This window comes from Heliconius melpomene, chromosome 11 (genome assembly GCF_056956725.1).
Source record: "Heliconius melpomene rosina isolate 202511_hmr_F chromosome 11, ASM5695672v1, whole genome shotgun sequence".
Lineage (NCBI taxonomy): Eukaryota > Metazoa > Arthropoda > Insecta > Lepidoptera > Nymphalidae > Heliconius > Heliconius melpomene.
In genome coordinates, this window is record NC_140399.1 from 1875040 (window position 1) to 1897570 (window position 22531).

General features: G+C 33.6%; 2 protein-coding genes across 4 annotated transcripts in view; one reads left to right on the top strand and one right to left on the bottom strand.

The window, feature by feature from the left end:
* The first annotated feature begins 121 nt into the window (after positions 1 to 121).
* On the top strand, positions 122 to 7043 carry TfIIFalpha (transcription factor IIFalpha). The gene is made up of 14 exons (XM_085192680.1): positions 122 to 329; positions 974 to 1158; positions 1449 to 1583; positions 1903 to 2004; positions 2199 to 2267; positions 2605 to 2726; positions 3080 to 3208; positions 3434 to 3542; positions 3733 to 3798; positions 3997 to 4142; positions 4640 to 4759; positions 5149 to 5269; positions 5857 to 6077; positions 6690 to 7043. Exons 1-13 carry the CDS (start codon positions 300 to 302, stop codon positions 6062 to 6064), a joined length of 1542 nt encoding a protein of 513 aa, XP_085048806.1. The 5' UTR covers positions 122 to 299; the 3' UTR covers positions 6065 to 6077; positions 6690 to 7043.
* The window catches only part of LOC146534271 (carcinine transporter-like), a 30779-nt gene continuing 14498 nt past the window's right edge, over positions 6251 to 22531 (bottom strand). The window contains exons 1-12 of one of the 3 annotated variants that reach the window (XM_085192679.1): positions 19897 to 20018; positions 13854 to 14083; positions 12459 to 12636; positions 11339 to 11468; positions 10767 to 10895; positions 10345 to 10537; positions 9861 to 9966; positions 9325 to 9557; positions 8931 to 9010; positions 8428 to 8603; positions 7668 to 7822; positions 6251 to 7469 (exon numbers count right to left, since the gene is read on the bottom strand). In XM_085192679.1, coding sequence (XP_085048805.1) covers positions 7409 to 7469; positions 7668 to 7822; positions 8428 to 8603; positions 8931 to 9010; positions 9325 to 9557; positions 9861 to 9966; positions 10345 to 10537; positions 10767 to 10895; positions 11339 to 11468; positions 12459 to 12636; positions 13854 to 14020 — 1608 coding nt within the window. In that variant the 5' untranslated portion in view covers positions 14021 to 14083; positions 19897 to 20018 and the 3' untranslated portion in view covers positions 6251 to 7408. Of the gene's footprint in view, positions 7470 to 7667; positions 7823 to 8427; positions 8604 to 8930; positions 9011 to 9324; positions 9558 to 9860; positions 9967 to 10344; positions 10538 to 10766; positions 10896 to 11338; positions 11469 to 12458; positions 12637 to 13853; positions 14084 to 15444; positions 15600 to 19896; positions 20019 to 22531 lie in introns of those variants that run through there. The other 2 variants (XM_085192676.1, XM_085192677.1) reach the window with 2 other exon arrangements.

Here is a 22531-nt window from a genome sequence, read left to right on the forward strand (position 1 = left end):
TTCACAATACCGAACTTAAATATTATTATAATTATAGTATAATAATGTTTTGAAAAGTAAGTTTCTAAACGAATTTTGCCAAGCATGAAGTTAATTGCAGAACTAAAAGTAAACTCAAAAGTCAAACTGTAAGTGTAAATGTAATCACTTCGCACTTGTCAATGGTGATTACAGAAGCAAATGTAATCTTTTCATAAAATATTAAGATTACAATCTAAATAGAATCCAGAAAACTGAGATGTGATAAATTAAAAATTTATAAATTATTACATTAATAGTTAAATAATAAATCTACCAAAATGAATAGAATGTCAGCGCCAGGAACCTCCGTACGTAACTTATTTTATTTAATTGTTTAGCACCTGTTAGTTTATGTTACTTTCAGTATTTACTTAACTCACTTACTTAACTTTCAGAATTTAGTTGATTTAAGTTAATTATTTTTATACAATTTATAATGTTCTTCAAACGAAACTAATGTCGTTTTAAAAAGGTTTTATCCTTTGGTCTAAATTTTCTTTTGACACAAAACTTTTAAAAAATCTTAAAAATTTGATGCATTATGAAGAAATCAAATGGATATGCACCGAATAAATTTACAATACGTCAATATAAATTGTATTAAGTTTAATAAACACAAATATTTGGTTATTATAGTTTTAAGGATAAACTTTGTAAATAAAGGTCAATGCCACATGACCTTATAGAAACATAAATATAGGAATCATTAAACCACTAATCTATATTATAATCAATTTTCACTTTCATTTTATAATTATATAGGATGATATAGCAGGATATAGCCTTTGGCATTCTTTAATAATGGACTATTCAACTCTTTTTATTTTTATTTTATTACAATATATTTTTGACTTAATCTAGTTCCTAAAATTAATGCATGCAACTAAACAATCCCTTCAGCTTTATAATATTAGTATAGATTATAAATAATGAACCTTTAACATTCTAACAGGGAGCGGGTGGATCGGGAGCAGTCCAAGAGTTCAAAATCAGAGTACCAAAAAATGTAAAAAAGAAATATCATGTGATGAGATTTAATGCTACACTCAATGTGGATTTTGCCAACTGGACTCATGTTAAAATGGAAAGAGAAAATAATATTAAGGAGTTTAAGGGAGTGGAGGAAGAAATGCCTAAGTATGTATAATTATTGTATAAATAAATGGCTTTGGTTTTGCTTCTTTTTCTCATATAATTAACAATTTCAAAATTTAGAGCTTAAAGGTAAATTTTTAGGTTCTAAATCTATTAGGTTCTAAAGTTCAAGTTCATTATGAATTGTCAAAAAACTTTAAAACCTGTACATTGGTACATCACCCTAAAAAAGAAGCTTTATGCTTTTTCATACAAAGAGAAAATCTAGCGTTATAACACTCCATACTTCACCTTGCCTGAATTTGATACATTTATTTTTGAAATTCTTTTAGATTTGGCGCAGGCTCAGAGTATGGACGTGACATGCGTGAAGAGGCACGTCGTAAGAAATTCGGTATAATCTCTAGGAAATATAAACCTGAGGATCAGCCGTGGATATTGAAAGTTGGCGGAAAGACTGGGAAAAAGTATGGCACTTTATTTTTCATTTTAATGTCAAATAACTCTTTTTAATACAAGAATATATATTATACAAGAATATATATTAAATAATAATAACTTTTAATATCTATGTAGGAAGATTTTAAATGTCATTCAGATTTAACTCATTTTATCTTACTTCAGTAGGAAAATTATAATAATTAATTTCCCTGAATGAGAATTAAACTTACTGGTGTTTATTATATAAAATTTCTGAGACTATATTCAAGAAGTACAAGGCTTTAAGAATTTTTAGAATTAGGAAATACACAGACAATTTAAAACTTTTTTTTCCTTATATTTTAGATTTAAAGGTATCCGTGAAGGAGGAGTATCAGAGAATGCAGCATATTATGTTTTCACTCACGCAGATGATGGTGCCATAGATGCCTATCCTTTACAAGAATGGTTGGTTTATGTAATTTTTTCTTTGTTCTATAAGTTACTATTACAATACTGGCAGGCCAGTTCTGAGGCTAAGTTGAGATACAAGAGTGCAACTGTACACCTGACGGGTTGTGTCTTAATGTTTATGAAATGATTTTGTGGGTTTTTTTATTATTTTTATGGCAATAAAAATAAGCTTTATCATTCTTTTAAAGGTACAATTTCCAGCCCATACAGCGTTATAAGGCTCTGTCTGCTGAAGAGGCTGAACAGGAGTTTGGAAGGTCAGTTTTATTGTTAAATAAATAGTGTCTAAGCAAATTAGAGAGAGTAATCGTAAGTCTCTATTGCTAGGAGAATGACATGTTATTTTATATACAGGGGAGAAATTCGATAGCCATACAGAGAACTATTTTTTTCAGCTTCACGCTGTATCCCGCTCACAGCGGGGAAGCCAGAGGGAACCTAGTGTTAAGACACTCCATTCCCCACTTTCTGCTGAATTCTGGAGGCATTGTGTGTTGAGTGACGTAGCTTAACGACGCGCTTTGCATGCCTAGTTACCAAAGTGATGAATGCATAATGTACATAATAAAAATATTAATTATCTTGACCTTTCAGGCGTAACAAAGTAATAAACTACTTCTCCCTTATGTTCCGTAAACGTATGCGCGGCGACGACGCGGCTGACGATGGCGACGATCCGGACGAGAAGAAAACTAAAAACTCTAAAGCTAAGAAAGGTTTGATAATGTTCTATGCATGTATCGGGTTCGATTTAAAAAAGGGGTTGGTGAAGGGAGTTTAAGTTTTTCGATAATATAGACAATATGTTTCAATTGTGTTTGTAAATATAAGATGAAAATTTTATTTAGCTTAGTAATTTAAGTCCTTAAATTATATAACATAGAGTGTCTGTTCTGGCATTGTGTGTCAAATTCTGCCACTGAACCCATAATGCCTCCAGAATTCGACAGAAAGTGGGATTGTGTTAGCATTAGGTTAATAATTATTATTATATACAAATTATCCACAAAAACATCCTATATTTATTAACCAACATATTTTATATGTTCTTAATCAATTACTTCTATAGATCTCAAAATATCAGAAATGGATGAGTGGATAGACTCTGACGATGAATCGTCGGATTCGGAAGGTGGGGAAAAAGAGAAGGAGAAAGAAGATAGCGATTCAGGTTCTAAGAAAAAGAAGAATAAAAAGGGTTAGTTACATGTTTAGTATACATCATTTTTATACTATACATATGTTTATACTAATTAAAAAATAAAAATAAAAATTGTGACTTGTTATTTCGTTTGCATAGATGGAATGGTGGGAATCAAACCCACAACCTTCGCAGTTACAGTCACACGCTTATGCCACTGCACCACGATGGCTCCAAATTAATGAAATTTTATTTATTTAGTACGTAATTGTGTGTTTTTAGGAGCTCCACCTAAAAAAAAGAAGAAAGTAGAAGATGAAGCGTTTGAAGAGAGTGACGATGGTGATGAAGAAGGAAGGGAGAGGGATTATATATCGGATTCGTCTGATAGGTATTTTTTAAATATTTATTAGAGTTTTTTTGTAATATGCATCTATTTTCTCGAGTGGATATCTAACCTACAACCTTTCATGTTCACTGTGGCATGCTCGAGCCCCTGCGCCATGACGGACCTCATTGAATATTTGATTATTTTAACTAAAATGTTTTGATGAAAATTAAATAGCTTTTTTACCTCACAGTGAATCGGATCATGAGACAAAAGCTAACAAAGAGTTGAAGGGAGTTGCTGAGGAAGATGCATTAAGGTCAGTATTTTAGAAATATTATAATTTATTGATATTAATATAATATGCAGTATATTATATTACATTACTATTGTGTGTGACTGAACATTAATGACGCAATAATTAGTTACGGATTCATGTCTATGATGATGATTTTACTTCTTACTATTGTATACTTAAATAAAATGTCTATATATCTATCTTAAAATATTTTTGTAGAAAACTACTAACGTCAGATGAAGACAGCGACGAGGAACAGGAACAAAAACAAGAGTCCGAGCAAGAGGATGAACCTACTAAGGAAGGGGAGGAGAGAGCCAGCAAGTTGACTAAGAAGAAAAAGAAACCAGATGAAGTTAAGAAAGGTTAGTATTTTGTATTTTTTTTATTATTTTCAAACTTTGTCATCCAATAAACAAAACACGTGCAATATTCACTCGGCTTCATGTTGCATGAAGAAATGAGAAGAGAATAAAGAAATATCAGGAATCGTTGGAAAAACAAGCATATAATTTTTGTCGAACATTTTATTGTACACATGGCAAAAAATCTAAGATGATTTTTTTATGAATAGCCAATATATCAAAAACGGTAAAATTTCAGTATGGGAATAACTTTTTTGTGTAAGACTTAATTTTTTAAATATTTTTACAACTATGTTTGTGGTAAATATGTTACGTAATTTCTCAACACTGTCTGAAACCGTTAGTAATAATTAAGTACATATTTGTATATTACAAATATTATATACAAATCTGGTATAATACAAATATTAATATACATATTTGCGATATGAACCCACTACAAGCCTTTTATTTTAACTTCAATACACAAAATCAATTTTCTAATACTAAAATTACAGATTCGAGCAGTGAATTCAGTTCAGATTCAGACACAGATCAAGAGAGCAGTTCAAAGAAACCAAAGAAAAGTAAAAATGGGACGTCCGAAGGGAAGAACCCACCTAGTGCCAGCAAAAGTGGTATGATTTTTTTTATTATTATGATTATTAGGTAACTTGTTTGCTAAATTATCTGGCTATTTTTCAGTTATTATGTTTTACGGAATCCATCCTATATACCATTTCTATTGAAACTGCTTATAAGAACCTTTCTATTCCTTTACAATAAGGCTCAGTCATAGTACAACTGACTATTGCACTGGTTAACATAACGGCGAAAAGTCGGGAACGGAAATGTCTTAGTCGTGTGAGTCGTGTGAGATACTTTAAAAATAAAATAATTTTTGTCGAAGCTTAATAAGAATTCCAAAGGGCATTGGTTAAAATCCTCACTATATAAAAAAATGTACACTTTTTATATATTCGACAAATTAATGGTAGGTACTTTACTTTAACTTATTCTCCCCTAGGCGGCAGCGCCAACACGTCGCGCTCCAATACGCCGGTGCCGTCGGCCGCAGCCGCCGCTGTCGCCGCCGCCAACGCGCACCAGCACGGCGCCAAGCGCCCCAAGCTCGACGCCTCTTACACGTGAGTACCGAAGTTACACGGCCAATGTTTAGTCTAATGTTGGGATCATTGGTTGTGTTGTGAAGTTACAGTATGGTTAAAGAACGGTGGCCACCCTGAACTGAAGCACTGTGTAGTGAACAACGGGAGGAAAATAATTAAAAATAAAAAAATCCTAAAATCAAATCTGCATGACGCTAATTTCATAGCGGCCACGACTTTATATAATAAAACAATACGCGATTAAATCGATCGCCAGTCGTGGTCTGTGAGTTCGATTCCCATTCGAGGAAATGAAATATTTCATATTTTCATTTCCTCGCTCTAGTAACGAGACAAAACGTGGCGTAAGGCTCCGCAGCTCCCGTTACCCACAGAATTCGGTGGAAAGTGGTGAATGGATGTATTAACACTAGTTCTCTCTGCCTACTCTGCCACTTGCCGGATACAGCATGAAGCTGAAAAAACGGAATAATCCTAGAACGAAATCTGCACAACTGACTTTAACAATACGGCCACGACTCCAACAATATATAATAAAAATACACTGTCACATGTCGATTACATCAACTTAAGTTTCAATTAAATTATATTTATTTTTACTATAGCGAATGCGGCGTAACAGAAGAAGCTGTGAGACGTTATCTCGCTCGCAAACCAATGACTACCACCGAGTTGCTCACCAAGTTCAAATCCAAGCGCACCGGTGTCAGCTCCGACCGCCTCGTGGAGACCATGACGCAGATACTGAAGAGGATCAACCCAGACAAACAGAACATTAACGGCAAGATGTATCTTAGTATAAAGCAGTCGTGATTGTTTAATACATGTAAGTGTGTTGGTTACTTTTGTTTACTTGTAATTGTCACTGAACCAGAGTTGGGAAGATTTTAATTATTATTATTATATAGCAGGGTTGGCAGAGGAGACCTAGTGTTAAGACACACAGTGCCCAATTTTCGAAATATTGTATGTTATAGGCACTAAAATAAAAAAATACAATTAGAACAAAATATTTATTAAGTAATAAAATACTTAAAAACAAAATACTATACTATACTTTAGAATTATCACTAAATAAATTAAGTGGATTTTACAAAAGACAACATTACAACATATTTAAATAAAATATGAATTTAAGAATATTAATTTGCCATTGAAATTTAATTAAAATAAATTGGCAGTGAGTTTTAATAATACAGGTTATTTAATGAATAACAACATATCAATTTTTTTCTTTTGTAGTTTTTTCCATAAAATGTCTACAGAAATGCCTATATAACTGAACAGTATTTAGTTTTGTTGATAATCTCTGGCCTTATTGGCCTAGACAGAGGGAATGCAAAAAAATATATTTATTACAGTAGACATTAAAAAACCCTTAACATAAAATAATTACTATTTTAAGTTTGTTGAAAAAAAAATTGACCAATAATTGCAGGTCCTGCACTGACGACGACAATATCAAACCAAAATGAAGTTCAATAGAAGCAAAATATTCTTATCTATAATATGAAATATCTTCTACACACAGACATTAGCAAGTTACTTATTAATTATATAATATATTTATATATAATAATAAACTATACTTTTCTACATCGTATTCACATTAAAAACTAAGAACAACTTTATAAATTGATTTATTTATCACAGACAGTGTTTATTACTTTATTTATCATATGTGATCCTAACAAACTTATATTATATATTTATATGTAGTATTTAGCGGTTAAGTTCTTTTTTAATTGAAAATTATATAATTTAATTAAAATAATTTAATTTACCAGTTTGATTGGTGATTTTAATAATGTCTACAAAAATAGACCTTCCTCATAATTAGCTATGTAGGTTCCATATGTGGTAAAAATATGGATACTGTATTCTAGTAACTTTCTTCATGCTTTAGATTATTTTCGTTATAAGTACCCTTAGGTATCTAATCTAATAGATGAATGTTGCCAAGGCCCAAAATAATGCTGTGTTTGGTACGTATAGGGAATTAATAGAAATATAAAGTTTTCAAAGTTACCCCTAGTTAACCTTACATTTCCAATTATATTAGTCACACGTATTTTTGTATCTCATATATTCTATGATATGTATAAGATATTTAGTTCACGTTGAATTTGGCCCTTTCTACATAAATCATAACTTATGTTAAGCAATTAACGACTTCTCTTTTTCATCGGCGTGATTCTTTTCATCCTCTTCAGGTTTTCTAGAAATAGAATATATATTTTAATAAAGTTGGGAAATTATATCAAAATTCAAAAAATATAATGAAATAAAAGATTACTTGTAAACAATGGATATCGTTTCTGATCTGGTTAAACAAAACAGTAAGTGGTGTTAAGCTCCGCAAGATAATGTAAAAATCCAAAAAAAGCAAAATAAAAAATAAGTTTATCAACTATACCCGCATACGACGTGGCTGTTCACGATATTTTCTCCCTCCTCTATAGTCTGTGGCATTTGCCTTCCATTCGTCTCCGGCAGCAATACTCCTACGGTACACGCGAATAAGGCTATCAACCCTAAAATGAGTAGTGGCAAGGTTTTCCAATACCGCTCCTGAAATGGATTTAATTTTTAAAATTTAATATAATCTATAATTTAGTCTACTTGCAACATTTCTAAATTACTTGGTTATACAGTGTGATCAACGAAATATGGCCATTCTAAACTTAGTTAGACTTTGATAATTATTTTTATTATTTTCTTCCCCGTGTACAATGCGCAAAAGTTCAGAAAACCTAACTTCACGGCGGTCACGACTCGTCGACCGTATTTATTAATTATACTTACATTAATTTAAAATCATTATATAGTTTCTCAATCGGTGGAATGAAATATTTAATATTTTCATTTCCTCGCTCCGGTAACTAAAACAAAGCGAGGCTGTAAGTTCCGTCACTCAACATGCAATGCTTCAGAATTCGGAAAAAGGAGAACGGAAGTGTCTTAATGAAAAGGGAGCGTCTTAACACTAGATTCCTTGGTTGCCTTTGCTGCTGCTACGTGCATATGTGTGCTATGTGTATGATATAGCGTGAACCGAAATAAACTATGCTTGATGCATTTTTTAAACGACTTACAACTTAAACGAGCTACAAAGAATCTTTAAAAACATCTTAAACTAATTTAAAAACCAATAAACTCTACAACAAAATGCCCACCGAATAAACAATAAACGGCGACAGCAGCGTTGCCACGTATCCGCTGACGTGTATGAGGGAGGAGCCGGACGCGCGCACCGGCGTCGGCAACAGCTCTGCGGACCACTGTATGGCGGCGTTGTACGACATGTTGATTGCGAAACGGGCGAGTATTGCTAGTGATACTTGGGGTATACCTGGTGGAATGTTTTATTTAATTAATAATTTATATAATTCTAAAATGGTGATTTGATGGTGTGGCGTGGTCGTGACGTATTGCCACGAAGTGTGACTTTAAACGCATTAGGTTCTAGTTTCGACTTCCATTTGGGGAAATTAAATATTTAATATGGCATTGTCTTCAAACCAAAACGTTACTGTTAACATAAAAAATAAGTATCCTATATAGTAGGTACAATATGTCAATAGATTCTTTATTATTATAATGATAGACACGTAAAAATAAAAAGAAACATTTAATTTTCTAATTATAAAGTTAACGAGTAAAACATAGCTAGTATTACCTCTAGGTACGATAGTTGCGATAAGTATTAACAATCCAGACACAGCCATTGGCCCACACGTGAGCACCTGTCGACCCCATCTGTTTCAGAAGTAACAAGTTAATTTAAATGATACGATATAATATTGTAATTGAGCTGACGCCAAAACCACCTCTATCTTCGCTAAGAAGAAATGTTATATTTTAGAACTATTTTCTTCTCCGCTAATGAAGGAGGAAGAGGATAACCGGTTTCCGGCAATAAGTATTTTTTTTTAAATTGCTTAAGAGGTGAAAAAAATCACCAGGCTTCAGCAAGCAAAATCTTGTACTACAGACGCCTTTGTCCACTTCTTGGAAAATCGAAAGAGTATTTACATATACCACAAAACCCAGAGTACAAAAAATCCACATACTTATCCAAAATAAACGCCAACAGCGTAACACTAGGTATCTCCGTAGCGGACGTCAGTGTGAAGGTGATGAAGAAGTCCAGTCCAAGGCCTTCAGACATTCTGACGAGGCCGTCGAATATGACCGCACAGGCCATGTACACGAGGACCATGAGTATCATCATCTTCCTTAGAGGAGCGCTGGTGAAGACCTCCTTCATTGATTCATTGGTTTGACGTGTTTGGCTTGCTGATACCTGGTGCAGATTGAAAATATTGATAATTAATGGAATTCAATTGAATGGAGAAATTATTTTAGCTATTGCAGGGAACTATTATTTACATTTATCTATTATTTACTTAATACGCAGCTTCTCTCGCTTAAATTTCTTTTTATATAGCCAGAGGATATTTTTCTAAATATTCTTGTAATAAAAAGTTTTATGATAATCGGTTGATTAGTTTTCATTTGAAAGCGTAAAAAACAAAAAAGGGTTCCGTGAACATAATGTTGGTACCTATATATCACGATACATTCAATATAATAAAACAAAGCTTACAATAAACTCATCCATCACATCGTCAGGTATTTTCGTTCCGTTTACTTTTTCAAATCTTCTCAACACTTTTACTGCATCGTTCACTCTGCCGCGCGATGAGAGCCATCTTGAAATGAACAAAATATTTTTTATGAGTCATAAAAGAGATATATGTAGGTCCCAATAGTAAACATTTTTACTTCACGTAATAGGTGTTTAAATATAAAAAGAGATGAGGCCAGTCGAGGTACAGTGGTACCGAGGAAACGTGCGGCGTTTCGATCTGCTACTCAACAACACAAAAGAGGCCTACGGAAGTGTCTTAATGGGAACAGAGTGTCTGAGCACTAGGTCCCCAGGTTGCCTCTGCCTACCCTGCTTTATGGGCAGGCCTGCCTGCAGCATGACTCTAAAAAACGAGAATAACCTCCTACAAATCTCCCGCCTAATCCACACATGCCCACACTCCAAAACATTACAAGACAATATAAAAAAACTAACTCACCTAGCACTCTCAGGTACAGTAAAAGGTACTCCAAGTACGATGAGGAAGGGTAAGGTGGTTAACCAGAGTAATTTCCGCCAGTCCGACATCCACAGTGCGAGCCAGGGCAGTATAAGGCAGCCGCCGCCGAAGTACAGCGCGATTGACAGATTAGCTACCAATGTACGGTATTTTGGACCCACGTATTCGAGAACTGGAATTTTTTTATTAATTTTGAGTACTCTTTTTGTTAATTAGATAGGGTTTATAAGTAAGGGGAGGGTTTAAATAAAAATCTGAAAGCTATTAACGTAATATAAATTATTATTTAAATTACAAGGTGGGAATATATTTGCTTACATTTTTATAACAGAAAATAGAACAAAGTCTATTATCATGCCAATTGAAGAAATAACAAAGAAAAAAGAAAATAAAAAATTTACCTAAAATATACATAATCATAAAACAGCTATCATAGGACGTGCCGACCAGAAATCGACAGATCGCAAAATCCCATACACCTTTCGTGTATATACTGGCCACACCGCCAACGAATGCCATCAAGTTAGCAACTGAAATTAAATAAACAACACATTTGTTAAATAAAATTTACTTAATTTTAATTCCACTCCGTTCCCATTAAGACACCATCATTGCCCACTTTCCGCCGCTTTCTGCAAGTGTTGTGTGTTGAGTTGTTAAACTCAACGTCTCGCTTTGTCTCCTTACCAGAGCTAGGAGATGAAAATAATAAATATTTCATTTCCTCAAGTAGAAATCGTGCTCGTAACCTGTCGCATTTACCTACAGTAGCAGTGTGCCCACAACCCCTATACCAAGGCCCACGACTGGCTTCGAGATTTTCAATAACATATGTTTTTCTGATATTTCTTTAAATAAATATACTTTTGAGATTCCCTATCTCACGTGTTAAGGCTTTCCCTTTTCTACATTACAATCTCCACTTTCTTTGACGATTTAAATAATTTAAAGTTTCTATAATATAAATTCTTACCAACCAAGGCAGGCACTCGTCCGTAGTAGTCCGCCATCCATCCAAATAATACTCCACCGACCAGAGATCCTACGAAGAAAACAGCCTGAGTGATGGGAGTGTTCCGCGCGTACTCGCAAACCCAGCCGCGCTGTAAAGATAAACGAGAAATAAATCAGCTTCACGCAGCAGAGTAGGCAGAGGAAACCAAGACCCTCTTTTCCCCACTTTCCGCCGATTTTGAGTTGCGGAATTGAACGAAGCTCTTTACCTTGACACCAGAGCGAAGAAATGAAAATATAAATTTAAATAAATACTTCGCTTTCACTTCCTTTCCTTGAGTGGTTGGTGGTGGTGGTGGTGTAGTTGTGGTTACGATCCTCACTTGGGGAAAAGAAATATTTCATTTTTTTTTATTACGCTCTGGTAAGACATAGCGTGGCGTTCAGTTCCGCCACTCAACACGCAGTATCTCGAGTATTGGGTAGTAAGTGCGGAATGGAAGAATGACCACAGAACATTATTTTATAGTATGTAGGTACAATTCTCTTTTTATCAAGCACATACATAATTATTACTTTATCTTGGACAGCATTATTAAATATATTATTACCGTTTAGCAATAAATTAGATAAACATAGAGTTCATTGGGTAGAGTTGCTTCCTGAAACGTCTGTCGTTGCCAAGTCAATTTTATTTGCTGGATATTAAAATATATATAATGCAATCGGCCTCGTTGGTGCTTCTATAATTATCTCAAAGTTATCTTATTATTGAAGACAGCCGTAGCCGTGCCCACTCCAGGTTGTGCGTGTGTGCGTCACCCTGAATACCGCACATAGTGGGGTAGGCAGAGGGAAAATAGTATTAAGAGACTCTGTTTCCCATTTTCCGCCAAATTTTAGACACATTGCATGTTGAGTGACGGAACTCAACGCCGCGCTTTACCTGGTTGCCAGAGCGAAGAAATTTAAATATTAAATGTTTTATTTTTTCGAGTGGGAACCTGAGAACGAAAATTTCGGGGGATTCGGAGTGTCTTAAGTTCTTAACATTAGGTTCCCTTTGTCTATCTTGCTATACGCAGGATCCTACCTGATGCTATAAAACCACAATGCTAGTTACATATTATGTTCCTTACCTCACTTATAATAGTATGATAGGGGATATCTCCCAGCTCGAACTCCCATCCATCCTTACAAGGCACCAGAGGCGTGTCGACTGCTACGCTGTAGTTCATCAAAACTTGAGTCCAATTGGCGTCGTACATGAGGCATTTGTTCCATTCGTCTCCGTTGACAGGCGTGGTTAGGTTACGCCTGGTTAATATGAAATTATATTAGCATTTTTTTTAATTACGAAATAATGCCTATAAATACATTTTTTTAGGTTCACACTATATCCTGTACTTTGCAGGGTACGCAAAGGTAGTCAAGTGTTCACTTCTGTTGCCCACTTTCCGCCGAATTCTAGAGGCATTGCATGTTATGTAGCGAAGCTCAACGCCACGCTTTATGAGGGCAAGGAAATCAAAATTTTAAATTTTTATTCCTGCGAGTAGGAATCGAACCCACAACACACCAGTTTTTGAAGTTAATATTTTTACTTTATATTTTATGTCACACAAATCTGATAAAATAATCGAAAAATATTGATGTTACAAAATGCTATTACATATTTCGTAATATTGTTATCTGATGATGGTTAAACGATAAGATAATTCGAAGGGAAAAAGGCAAAAACCAAAATCTGTTTGAATATTAGCAACTTCACTGCATTTTTTTTATTCACGCTGTATCCCGCATATACCAGGGTAAGCAGAGCTTACTTGGGAATCTAGTCTTCACTTTGTTTCCATTAAAGTAGTTCCAATCCCAATTTCTGAAATACTTTAATTTCGTAGTACTAGTGTCAATACGAAGCAGAACGTTGAATTCCGCCACCCAACTCACAATTTCCCGAAAAATAGAGCAGAAAATGGGGAATGGAGTGTTTAATACTAAGTTCCTTCTGCCTACCCTGCTATATGCGGGATAGAGTGTCACGCTAGTTACATAATAAACTCTATACCTATCTGTTTGTTTGCACCACCGCAACAGAGAACAAAATTGGGATCTAATTCTCCTATTACAAGGCTTAGCTCACTTTATAATAAGAAATGTAGTGTGTCCACCAATATTGATATCTTTAAAATGTCTATAACAGCTTTTAAGAAAGCAATAAAATTTGTGTAAATTATGTTATTACTGATTGATGCTCCTGGTTATGTACCCATTTATGGTATATAAGTATGTGTGTATTCCTTAATTTAGTTTTAGTATATTTTTATATAATATTGATACGCGCTTATTTATTTGCAAACCTATGTTTATATTAATTACCATTTCACGATTATTCTCAACCACTTTATATTGTATGCAGTGTTTATCTTTAAGTGGCAGTAGATTAATTGTTTTTAGTTTTTAAGTTAGATTTACTGAAATGTAACAATGTATGAGCCGTTGGTAAACTTAATAAATAAAATAAATATACAAACCTCAATTCTAAATCTAAATGCTCTAACTCTGGCACTCTACACCAATGTCTCTGAGGTGTCGCCGTAACAAACATCTGTACGAAATATACGAATGCAAAGAAGATTCCGAAAGGAGCCATTCCCACGAACAGCAGTTTCTGGTAGCGGCCCAGCTCGCCCACGTGCATGAGGACCGCTTCCAGCGCGTCGCTGTCCTCATGTTCCTTTTTGTTCAGCTCCTCCTTTACATCCTGGGAAAAAATATTCAATTTATAAGTCTTTACTAATATTATAAAGCTGTAAGGTTTCGGTTTTGGGTTCGATGCCCAGTTGGTAAAATAAATTATTATCATTTCTTCGCTGTATTAATAAGATAAAATTCGGCGGGCATGGAATGGGAACACTAGGTTCCTTCTGCCCACCCCGCTTCATGCGAGACACAGCGTGAAGCTAAAATAAAATATAATCAAATAAATATATATATATTACCTACTGTAAAGTTTCATCTAAATGCGTTTAGTATTTTTTTTTAATTGGAACAAACATCCATTTTCACATTTATAATATTAGTAGAATTTATATAATCAGTAATCATTATTACCTTATTTTACAATAATTGATAAGAAAAGAAAAATTATACCTAGAGATTGCACTCCACTGAAAAAACTAGGTCAGTTGAAGTTGTTTGAGGTGAAATTTCATACATACATTCCCTTGTATTTATAACTCGTATTTATAATTATGTAAATTTATAAAATAAAAATAGGTAAACGGGACTGGTTGTAGGTTCGCTCGAGGAAATATTTATTTAAATTTATATTTATTCGCTCTGGTGTCGAGGCAAGCGCGGAGTTAAGTTCCGGCTTTCAACATGCATAATTCGGCGGAAAGTGGGGAACGGAATGTCTTAACACTAGGTTTTCTCTGTCTACTCTGCTGATTATCTTTTAGAAAACAAAATAAGGTTAAAGTAAAATGTATTGACATAGCCAACTCATACTATACTCAGCCAACCATAAACTGAAAATAATTTCATAAATATTCGAATAGTTCAAGCGGGCGAAGCCGCCTGAGTCCGCTGGTTATGAATAATAAATGTGGATGTTAAACATTGATTGTTGAATGTTGACAAACAAATTGAAATCCTATACAGCTAGGTACATTGTGATTGATTAATATGTAACATATTGAAACTATTTGTAAACATGTCGTTGTGTAGGCAGAGGTAACCTGGAAACGTATTGTTACGACATTCTGTTCCCATTAAAACACTTCCGTTCCTCACTTTCTGACGACTTTTGGAGGCATCGGTTGGTGTTGAGTGTCATCACTCTATGTCGCGTTTTGCCTCGTTGCTATAACGAGACAAAGAAAATATTATATACTACATTTACTCTAGTGGTAATCGAACCCACTACCTGTCTAGTTTACAATCGCACGTTTGTGCTCTTGCGCCATGACTGGCCTCATATTTTAAATTGAAAACAATATAGTGTCTGATGTTTATTCCATCCATTATTTTTCTCGATTGTTTCAGTGAGTAATTCACTAATCTGTCTCAATATCTTTTTCGGTAAATACCTGAACTAAAACAACAAAAATAAAACCATACCTCAACATCTCTCTTATCCTTCCCCAGATCGTCTAAAATCATTTTATTTCAAAAAAGGCACCAAAAACCACACAATGAAAAAAAAAAACAAACAAACGTACAGGACAGAGGACTTCTAGATATGACCAGTGACTGAGTTCAGACGAGCCGGACAGATATATTTACGCCGGATAGATAAAAAAAAATATTTTGCTTTATCATCCTTCAGGTACTTGCTAGTGGGAGATCGTTTAATAATAAAACTTCGATAAGCTCACATTGATAAAAGATTGTGAGAATGAGTTCATAATCAATATTAGGTATTCTATATTATTATTATTACTATACTTTTAAATTTGGAGGCCAGTATCGGCTCAGAAGTGCACGATCGTGCTGTAAAAGCCACAAGTTGTGGATTCGATTCTCACTTTAAGAATATAATTATTTAATATTTTTATTTCCTCGCTCTGGTAACGAAGCAATACCTCCAGTTCGGTCGATCTTAATTGGAACTTGTGATTAGAACTGAGCGTCTTAACACTAAGATTGCATGTAACCTCTGTCTCTCCTGCTATGTGCGGGATATTGAATTCGTATAAAAAAGACTTTATACTACAATACGTGTATAAAATATCTATATTTCAATGAGAAAGTCATATACAACGTAATAATTAATTCGCCCATGGCCCATTCAGAGTTAATTTCTTGTTAGTAAAATTCCACACAGTCCCCTTTCGTTCCCATGCCATATCTATTCCTTCAAATGGAAATCGAACTCACAACCGTTGCGTTTACAATCAGTCGGTCCATTAGACATTACGGTACAACAGAAATAGACTTTAAATTGAGCTATAAACAAAAGCAACAAACATTTAATTGTCTCCACGCCCGATTAGAACCATTGTGAATGGATTTGTATGGAAATTAACGCAATCGTTATGGGTGTACCCTAAAAACAACTAAAATAGTTTTTATTAACAAATATCACTAATTATATAATGTGACTGGCAATTTACTAAAATTAGGAGAACTACTTAATTATGGTGTTTTTGTATAGGTACCATAGATAATTAATTAAGATAATTGTACCGTTGTGTCGTAGTGGCACTGTAAACGGGATGGTTGTGGGATCCCTTGAGCAAATTAATTATTTTTATTTCTTCTTCTCTTCTTCTTGAATTTTGACGGAAAATGTATGAACTATGTATGTATTGAACTAGCTAACAATAGAACCTCATTTTTTTATTATAGTTTTTATCTTTGTCAACTTTAAATTTGAATCACAAGAACAAATACTTCGACTGGCAATTGATTAAAATAGCCATCTTCGATAAATGGAATAATCAACACAAAAAAATCCATTTGAATTAGTTTCTGAGATTAGCGCGTTCGACTAAACAAACTTATCAGCTTTATAATATTAGTATACATAGATTAGCATACGAGATCAGGCCACGAAGTAAGCCTTTTGCTCTTATTTTTGTAATTCGGACAAACATTAGTGTTAACGGTTAAAGTAAACGTTTTATTTGGTGTATTTGTATATTTTTTAACACTACGAATTTGGGCAAAGTATTCTTTAAAAGATGATAAATGGGTTTTTTAGTTTGGTTTTTTGACTTCACACTTTACTAATAGAGTAGAAATGAATATTTAAAATTATTTTTCTCTCTAGTGTCTCAATGACAACCATGCTATGGGAAGGTGCTACAGTAACTAAAATTAGTTTTTTTTATTTTCATCGCCCTTTAACTTGTTACCACATACCAAAGCGAGGAAATGAAAATATTAAATTCATCTCCTCGAGTGGGAATCGACCCTACAACCTATTATGTTTACAATTGTACGCTTGTGTCCTGCGCCACGACTGGCCTGAAAAAAGATATATAATATCTAGTAATTTAAAGATATCCAATATATTTCGAGTGATAAAAATGACAATGTTAATCTAAATGAAGTTTCCAAGGTAAATAAAATTTTGATCTGTCTATCTATTGTATGAAGGAAAATATTAAATATATTGAACAATTGATTCGAAGATAAGTTGTCGAGTTAATGCTACGATAAAAACATACGTGTGATTATTATCATCGATAACAAAAAAAAAATATCTAAGTACCATTTAAAAACCTTACAAAAACTCTTTTATTTTTAATTTATTTATTAAATGGTCTATAATTTTAAATAATCTCCATATTTCTTAATTACTTTTCTTTACAATACTATGAAATAACGTCATGAATCATGATTCAATTGAGACATGTTTGACGGTACACGATGATTTAATATCTATTGAAATTTCATTCAAGGTAATGTTTATTTTTCTTATCCTTACTTTGTATCCTTCTGTGGGCAGAGGGGACCTAGAGTTAAGTCACTTCGTAAGGCACTCTCCGCTCAATTTTCGAAAAGTTCCGGGACAAGTACTTAAAATACGCTTTGTATTGTTAATAGAGAGAGAAAGTAAAAATAATGAAGTCACGATATGAGAATCGAAAACGAAATGCTAAGCCTTCAAGCGATTTGATTAACTAAGACAGCTCTATACATTCCCTTTTTTTAGGGTTCCGTACCCAAAGGATAAAATGAGACCCTATTGCTTGTCTGCTTGTCCGTCTGTCACTAGACTTTGCATCAAGAACCTCGATAAGTTAGACTTGTATAATTTTCACAGATAATGTATTTCTGTTGCCGTTATAACAACAGATAAAAAGAATTAAAAAAAAATATTAAAGGGGACTCCCATATAATAGACATGATTTTAAAAATATAACATAGTACAAGTGCCATAAGTAAAACAATAGATTAATATATTCACACATGCTTAATATTCCGCCCAAGCTTTGTGCCCAAAATATATTCAAACCGCACTGAGCTCATCGCGTAATGGGTATTGATACGAACGTAGATTATTTACATTTATATAAATTTGCAAGAGATTCAATGCCATAATATAAAACATGTAATTTAAAGAAATATCATATGGCCATACTAATGTTATAAATGTGAACGTAAGTTTGTTTCAAGCCATAACCAGTGAATCGATTAACTTTGTACTTTGTACACATAATTTTAGAGGTATTAGAAAGGATATTATACACTTTTCTTAATAAAAAACATAAAATTTGACTATATTATATAAACCTGATAACCATGGAACCGATGATAGCCTTTTCATGTTCGTTCGACGATTCAAAAGTGCTTACAATAGTCTATTCTTATAAGAAAAAAAAAATGCATTTAAGATTAACCTATATGCGCATACAAACGCAAACTTAAGTTACAACAACTTTTATAACCTGCACTCTCTTCTGAGGTATAAATCTGAAATTAGTACGGAACACTCGTTAGGCGAGTCCGATTCACACTTGACGGGTTTTTATTTTTATATGAACTAAATCATTATTTACGTCATAATTAGGTGAGTGCAGTCATATCCAGTACAACTTAAAGTTAAGATACTATATCTTAATATAGCAAGTTAACGAGGTAAAGGACCTCGATGATAACCACTGATTGTTATTTATTTATACACAAGACAAGTGGTAGCCCTTATTCATTTCAGTATAAGGATAAGATCGAGATTTTTTTACAGCGTTTGTGGACTGGATACCTTAACAGATGAATTGTTTATTTCATTTACTCTTCTCAATAAAAAATGCCGTTTTCGGTGTTGGTATCCGCAACACAACACACAACGCAACGTCTCAAAAAATGGGCGGGTGGTGGAAAACGTAAAGGGAACTTAAGACTGTCTACACTGTAACATTAGGTTCCCTCTACGTACCCTGTTATATATGGGAAACAGCATGAAGATAAAAAAAATAGACATTCATCAAGTGGACTATGACGGCGCCAACAATATGAACTTTATTTTTAATGTTTTTTTTATTATGTTCCGAATTTAATAAATTTTAAAAATCATTAAATTATTTTTTTATATTTTAATTAATCTCTACAAATATATGTTCGTTTTCACCTTCTATAGAGTAAGTAGTATTTAACAACACTCAGCTTTCTAGGTCAAGTAAATACATCGACCTACGCTATTGCCAAACATTTGCATCGTGCATTAATAAATACTAGTATAAAAAAAGATCCTGAGTAAAGTTTTGCCAAACTTCTAAATAATCAAATAATACTTCAGAATTATTAATTCTGTGGATAGTGGGAAAGGGAAGTTTCTGACAATTAGGTTCCCGGCTTATCTCTGCCTATCACCTGGTGTCTAATAAAGTGTGAAGCGAAACAAAAGAAAAATAGTAGTTTTTTTAAGTCCACGCCATCCCGCATATAGCGTTGCCCACTTTCCGCCGAATTTTGCAGACAACAGAATGGGAATCGAACCCACAGCCTGTCGCATTTATAACCATACGCTTGTGCCTGTGTGACAGGACTAGCCTCTACTTACTTATTTTATTTTTACTATGCATAAAATGCATGTATAAAACAATATAATATATTACAACTTACGCTCTAAAGTCCATAATCCGTCACAAACTGCATCTGTCACTCGATATTGACAATAACCTTTTTTTTCATGGCTCTGAACTTGGCTAAGACATTTTGTTTTCATCCTTCCTTTGTATGGAACACTAAATGTCACGTTAAAAATTATGCATGGCCGACAATGTTTTTGTTACATTGACACTGGCCGTGTTAAGCATATAATAGTTAAGCACGTTTATTTTGTTGTCTGAGCTAAACATAGATTGAGCTACATTGTTTTATAAAAACATATTAATTTAGGATTTGTCGGCACGTGTCTGAATGATTTAACATTTAAAATTATAATTTCTAACAGATATTTTTTGTATCTTTAGTTATCGTAACTAGACTGAAAAGCTTGAGGCTGTTTGCCATAACACAAAAAAAATCGGAGCTAAAACACGTGAAAGCACCGGACGCCGACATTCTTTAAATATACTATCAATTAAATCATAACAAAAAAATTTAAAGATATGTGTAATAATTTAATTATTATTACTTGTTTAAGTAATCCCACAATACTTCCTAATACTAAATAAACGTTAATTATCTTTTTATAACCTTATCTACATATGGGTAATTAATGTTACAGAGATAAGATGTTCACGAGATAAATGTATGTATATTAAATATTTTTTTTATTAACCTATAAATCTGAAGGAAATTTATATCTTAATATTTCATAATATAATTTATATTAAAACATAATTTGTTTTAGTCATAAAATATTTTAAATCGATCAACACTTAATCGAACTAAATTCTGTTTACAATCTGTTTCATACTCACCATGAGACTAGAATTGGTGTGACTTTCAATAATAATAATAACACTAATATGGCCTTTTGAGACAATATTTTATATTTAAAAAGAAAATCAAATAATTGAATTGTTGTGGAATATTAATGTAATTTTATTTTTCTAGTTATCGTTCGACATTTTATTTGTACGCATACTAAAAATTATATTCCAAATAAAAGTAATAATTTTTAACGAGAAGCGGTAACTATGAAATAAAAATATGGGCCTAATGAAATGAAACTTTCTGTAGCTACTAACAATTCGATGATTCAAAAGTGCCTATAATAGTTTATTTGAATAAAGAATATTTTGAATTTGAATTTGTAGCTTTATGTTGTATTCCACACATAGCAGAGGGAACCTGGGAACCTAATGTTAAAGCAATCCGTGGGTCTTTCCTCCAAATTTTGGAGGCCTTGCATGTTGAGTAAATATTTAAATATTTTCATTTCGAATTTTCATTTCTAAATTAAATAAAAAAAGAAAACATAATATCTAGTGAATCTATTTATAAAATGTGAAACTATTGTACATTCTTATACGTTTTTCCTTATAGGTACTTAAATACGCTTCTACGTATAAGTCATGTATAAGGTAAAATTAAATTTAACGATCAATGCTATTTATGTACCTACTTCCAAAGTACATGGACGATTGAAATGAAATGTTTACTTTTTACAATACTGTTTTTTTCGTTTAGGTAAAACGTATGTATTAGGTATTTCTTAAGATATAAGCTTCAATACGCAATTCTCGCCTCCAGAATTCAGTGGAAAATGTGGGACGGAGTGTCTTATCACTAGGTTACTCCTGCGTACCCGCTGTGTGCGTGAATTGAAGTGAATTGCTTGAGATACAGAAAGTAAATATCCATAAATTATTGTTAGTAAATGATTAAATATGAGTCGTCAGATCCATGTACTTGTTTTGAACCTATCAAATCGTTTTCGGAAATATCTATTTCTCTTTTATAATAATTTTTACATTTCATATTTAAAAAACAAAGTCATTTACAATTTTTTTCCTATGTTTGTCTTGTGTGTTTGTTTGTTAAAGCGAACAGAGTGTCGTGTCTTGACAATAGATTCTCACGTTTCTTCTGTCTGTCCTGCCATCCGCGGTATATAGCGTGAAATTAAACAAAATAAGATTGTAAAATATTGATATAGTTATTTGACTGTTACACTGTCGTCACAGTATTAGATTTTATCACCTAATACCATAAAACAAACATAATATTTCCCATAATTAAGTTTATAATGGATGTTAAGTATTAAGAACTGAATCCAGAGGATGTCCTGACTAATATCTGTCCGATATTTGTTTGTGGGCATACGGGTACGCGACCCCGGATCCTCGAGCCGCCACTCTTACATCCTCATCCAGTCCGTAAGAATGGTGTCCTAACTACCCCCCTTCCCCTCCTCTTTTCCTTAGCTCCCTCCTTTTACCTATCCTACCCCTTCTATTTTCCTCTCCCCTCGGTTTTTCCCCACAAAGGGGTTTTGGAGGTCAGACGGCAGTCGCTCCATTTAAAAACCGCCAACCGCCACTTAAATGGACCGAAAAAGAAACAAAAGACTGGGTACGGCTAGGGCGTCGCCGCAAAACGACGCGCAGGCACATCGCCCTACACCTGCGACAAGTGGGCAAGGGCTACCGTGTCATGTACGGGCACGGCTAAAGACGCTAGTACCCAGAAGGAAACTCCGCTTTGCAACGTGGAATATTGGCTCTCTGACCGGACGATGCAGGGAACTCGCAGATGTACTCATGAGACGTCGGGTCCAGTGTGCCTTCCTCCAGGAAACACGCTGGAA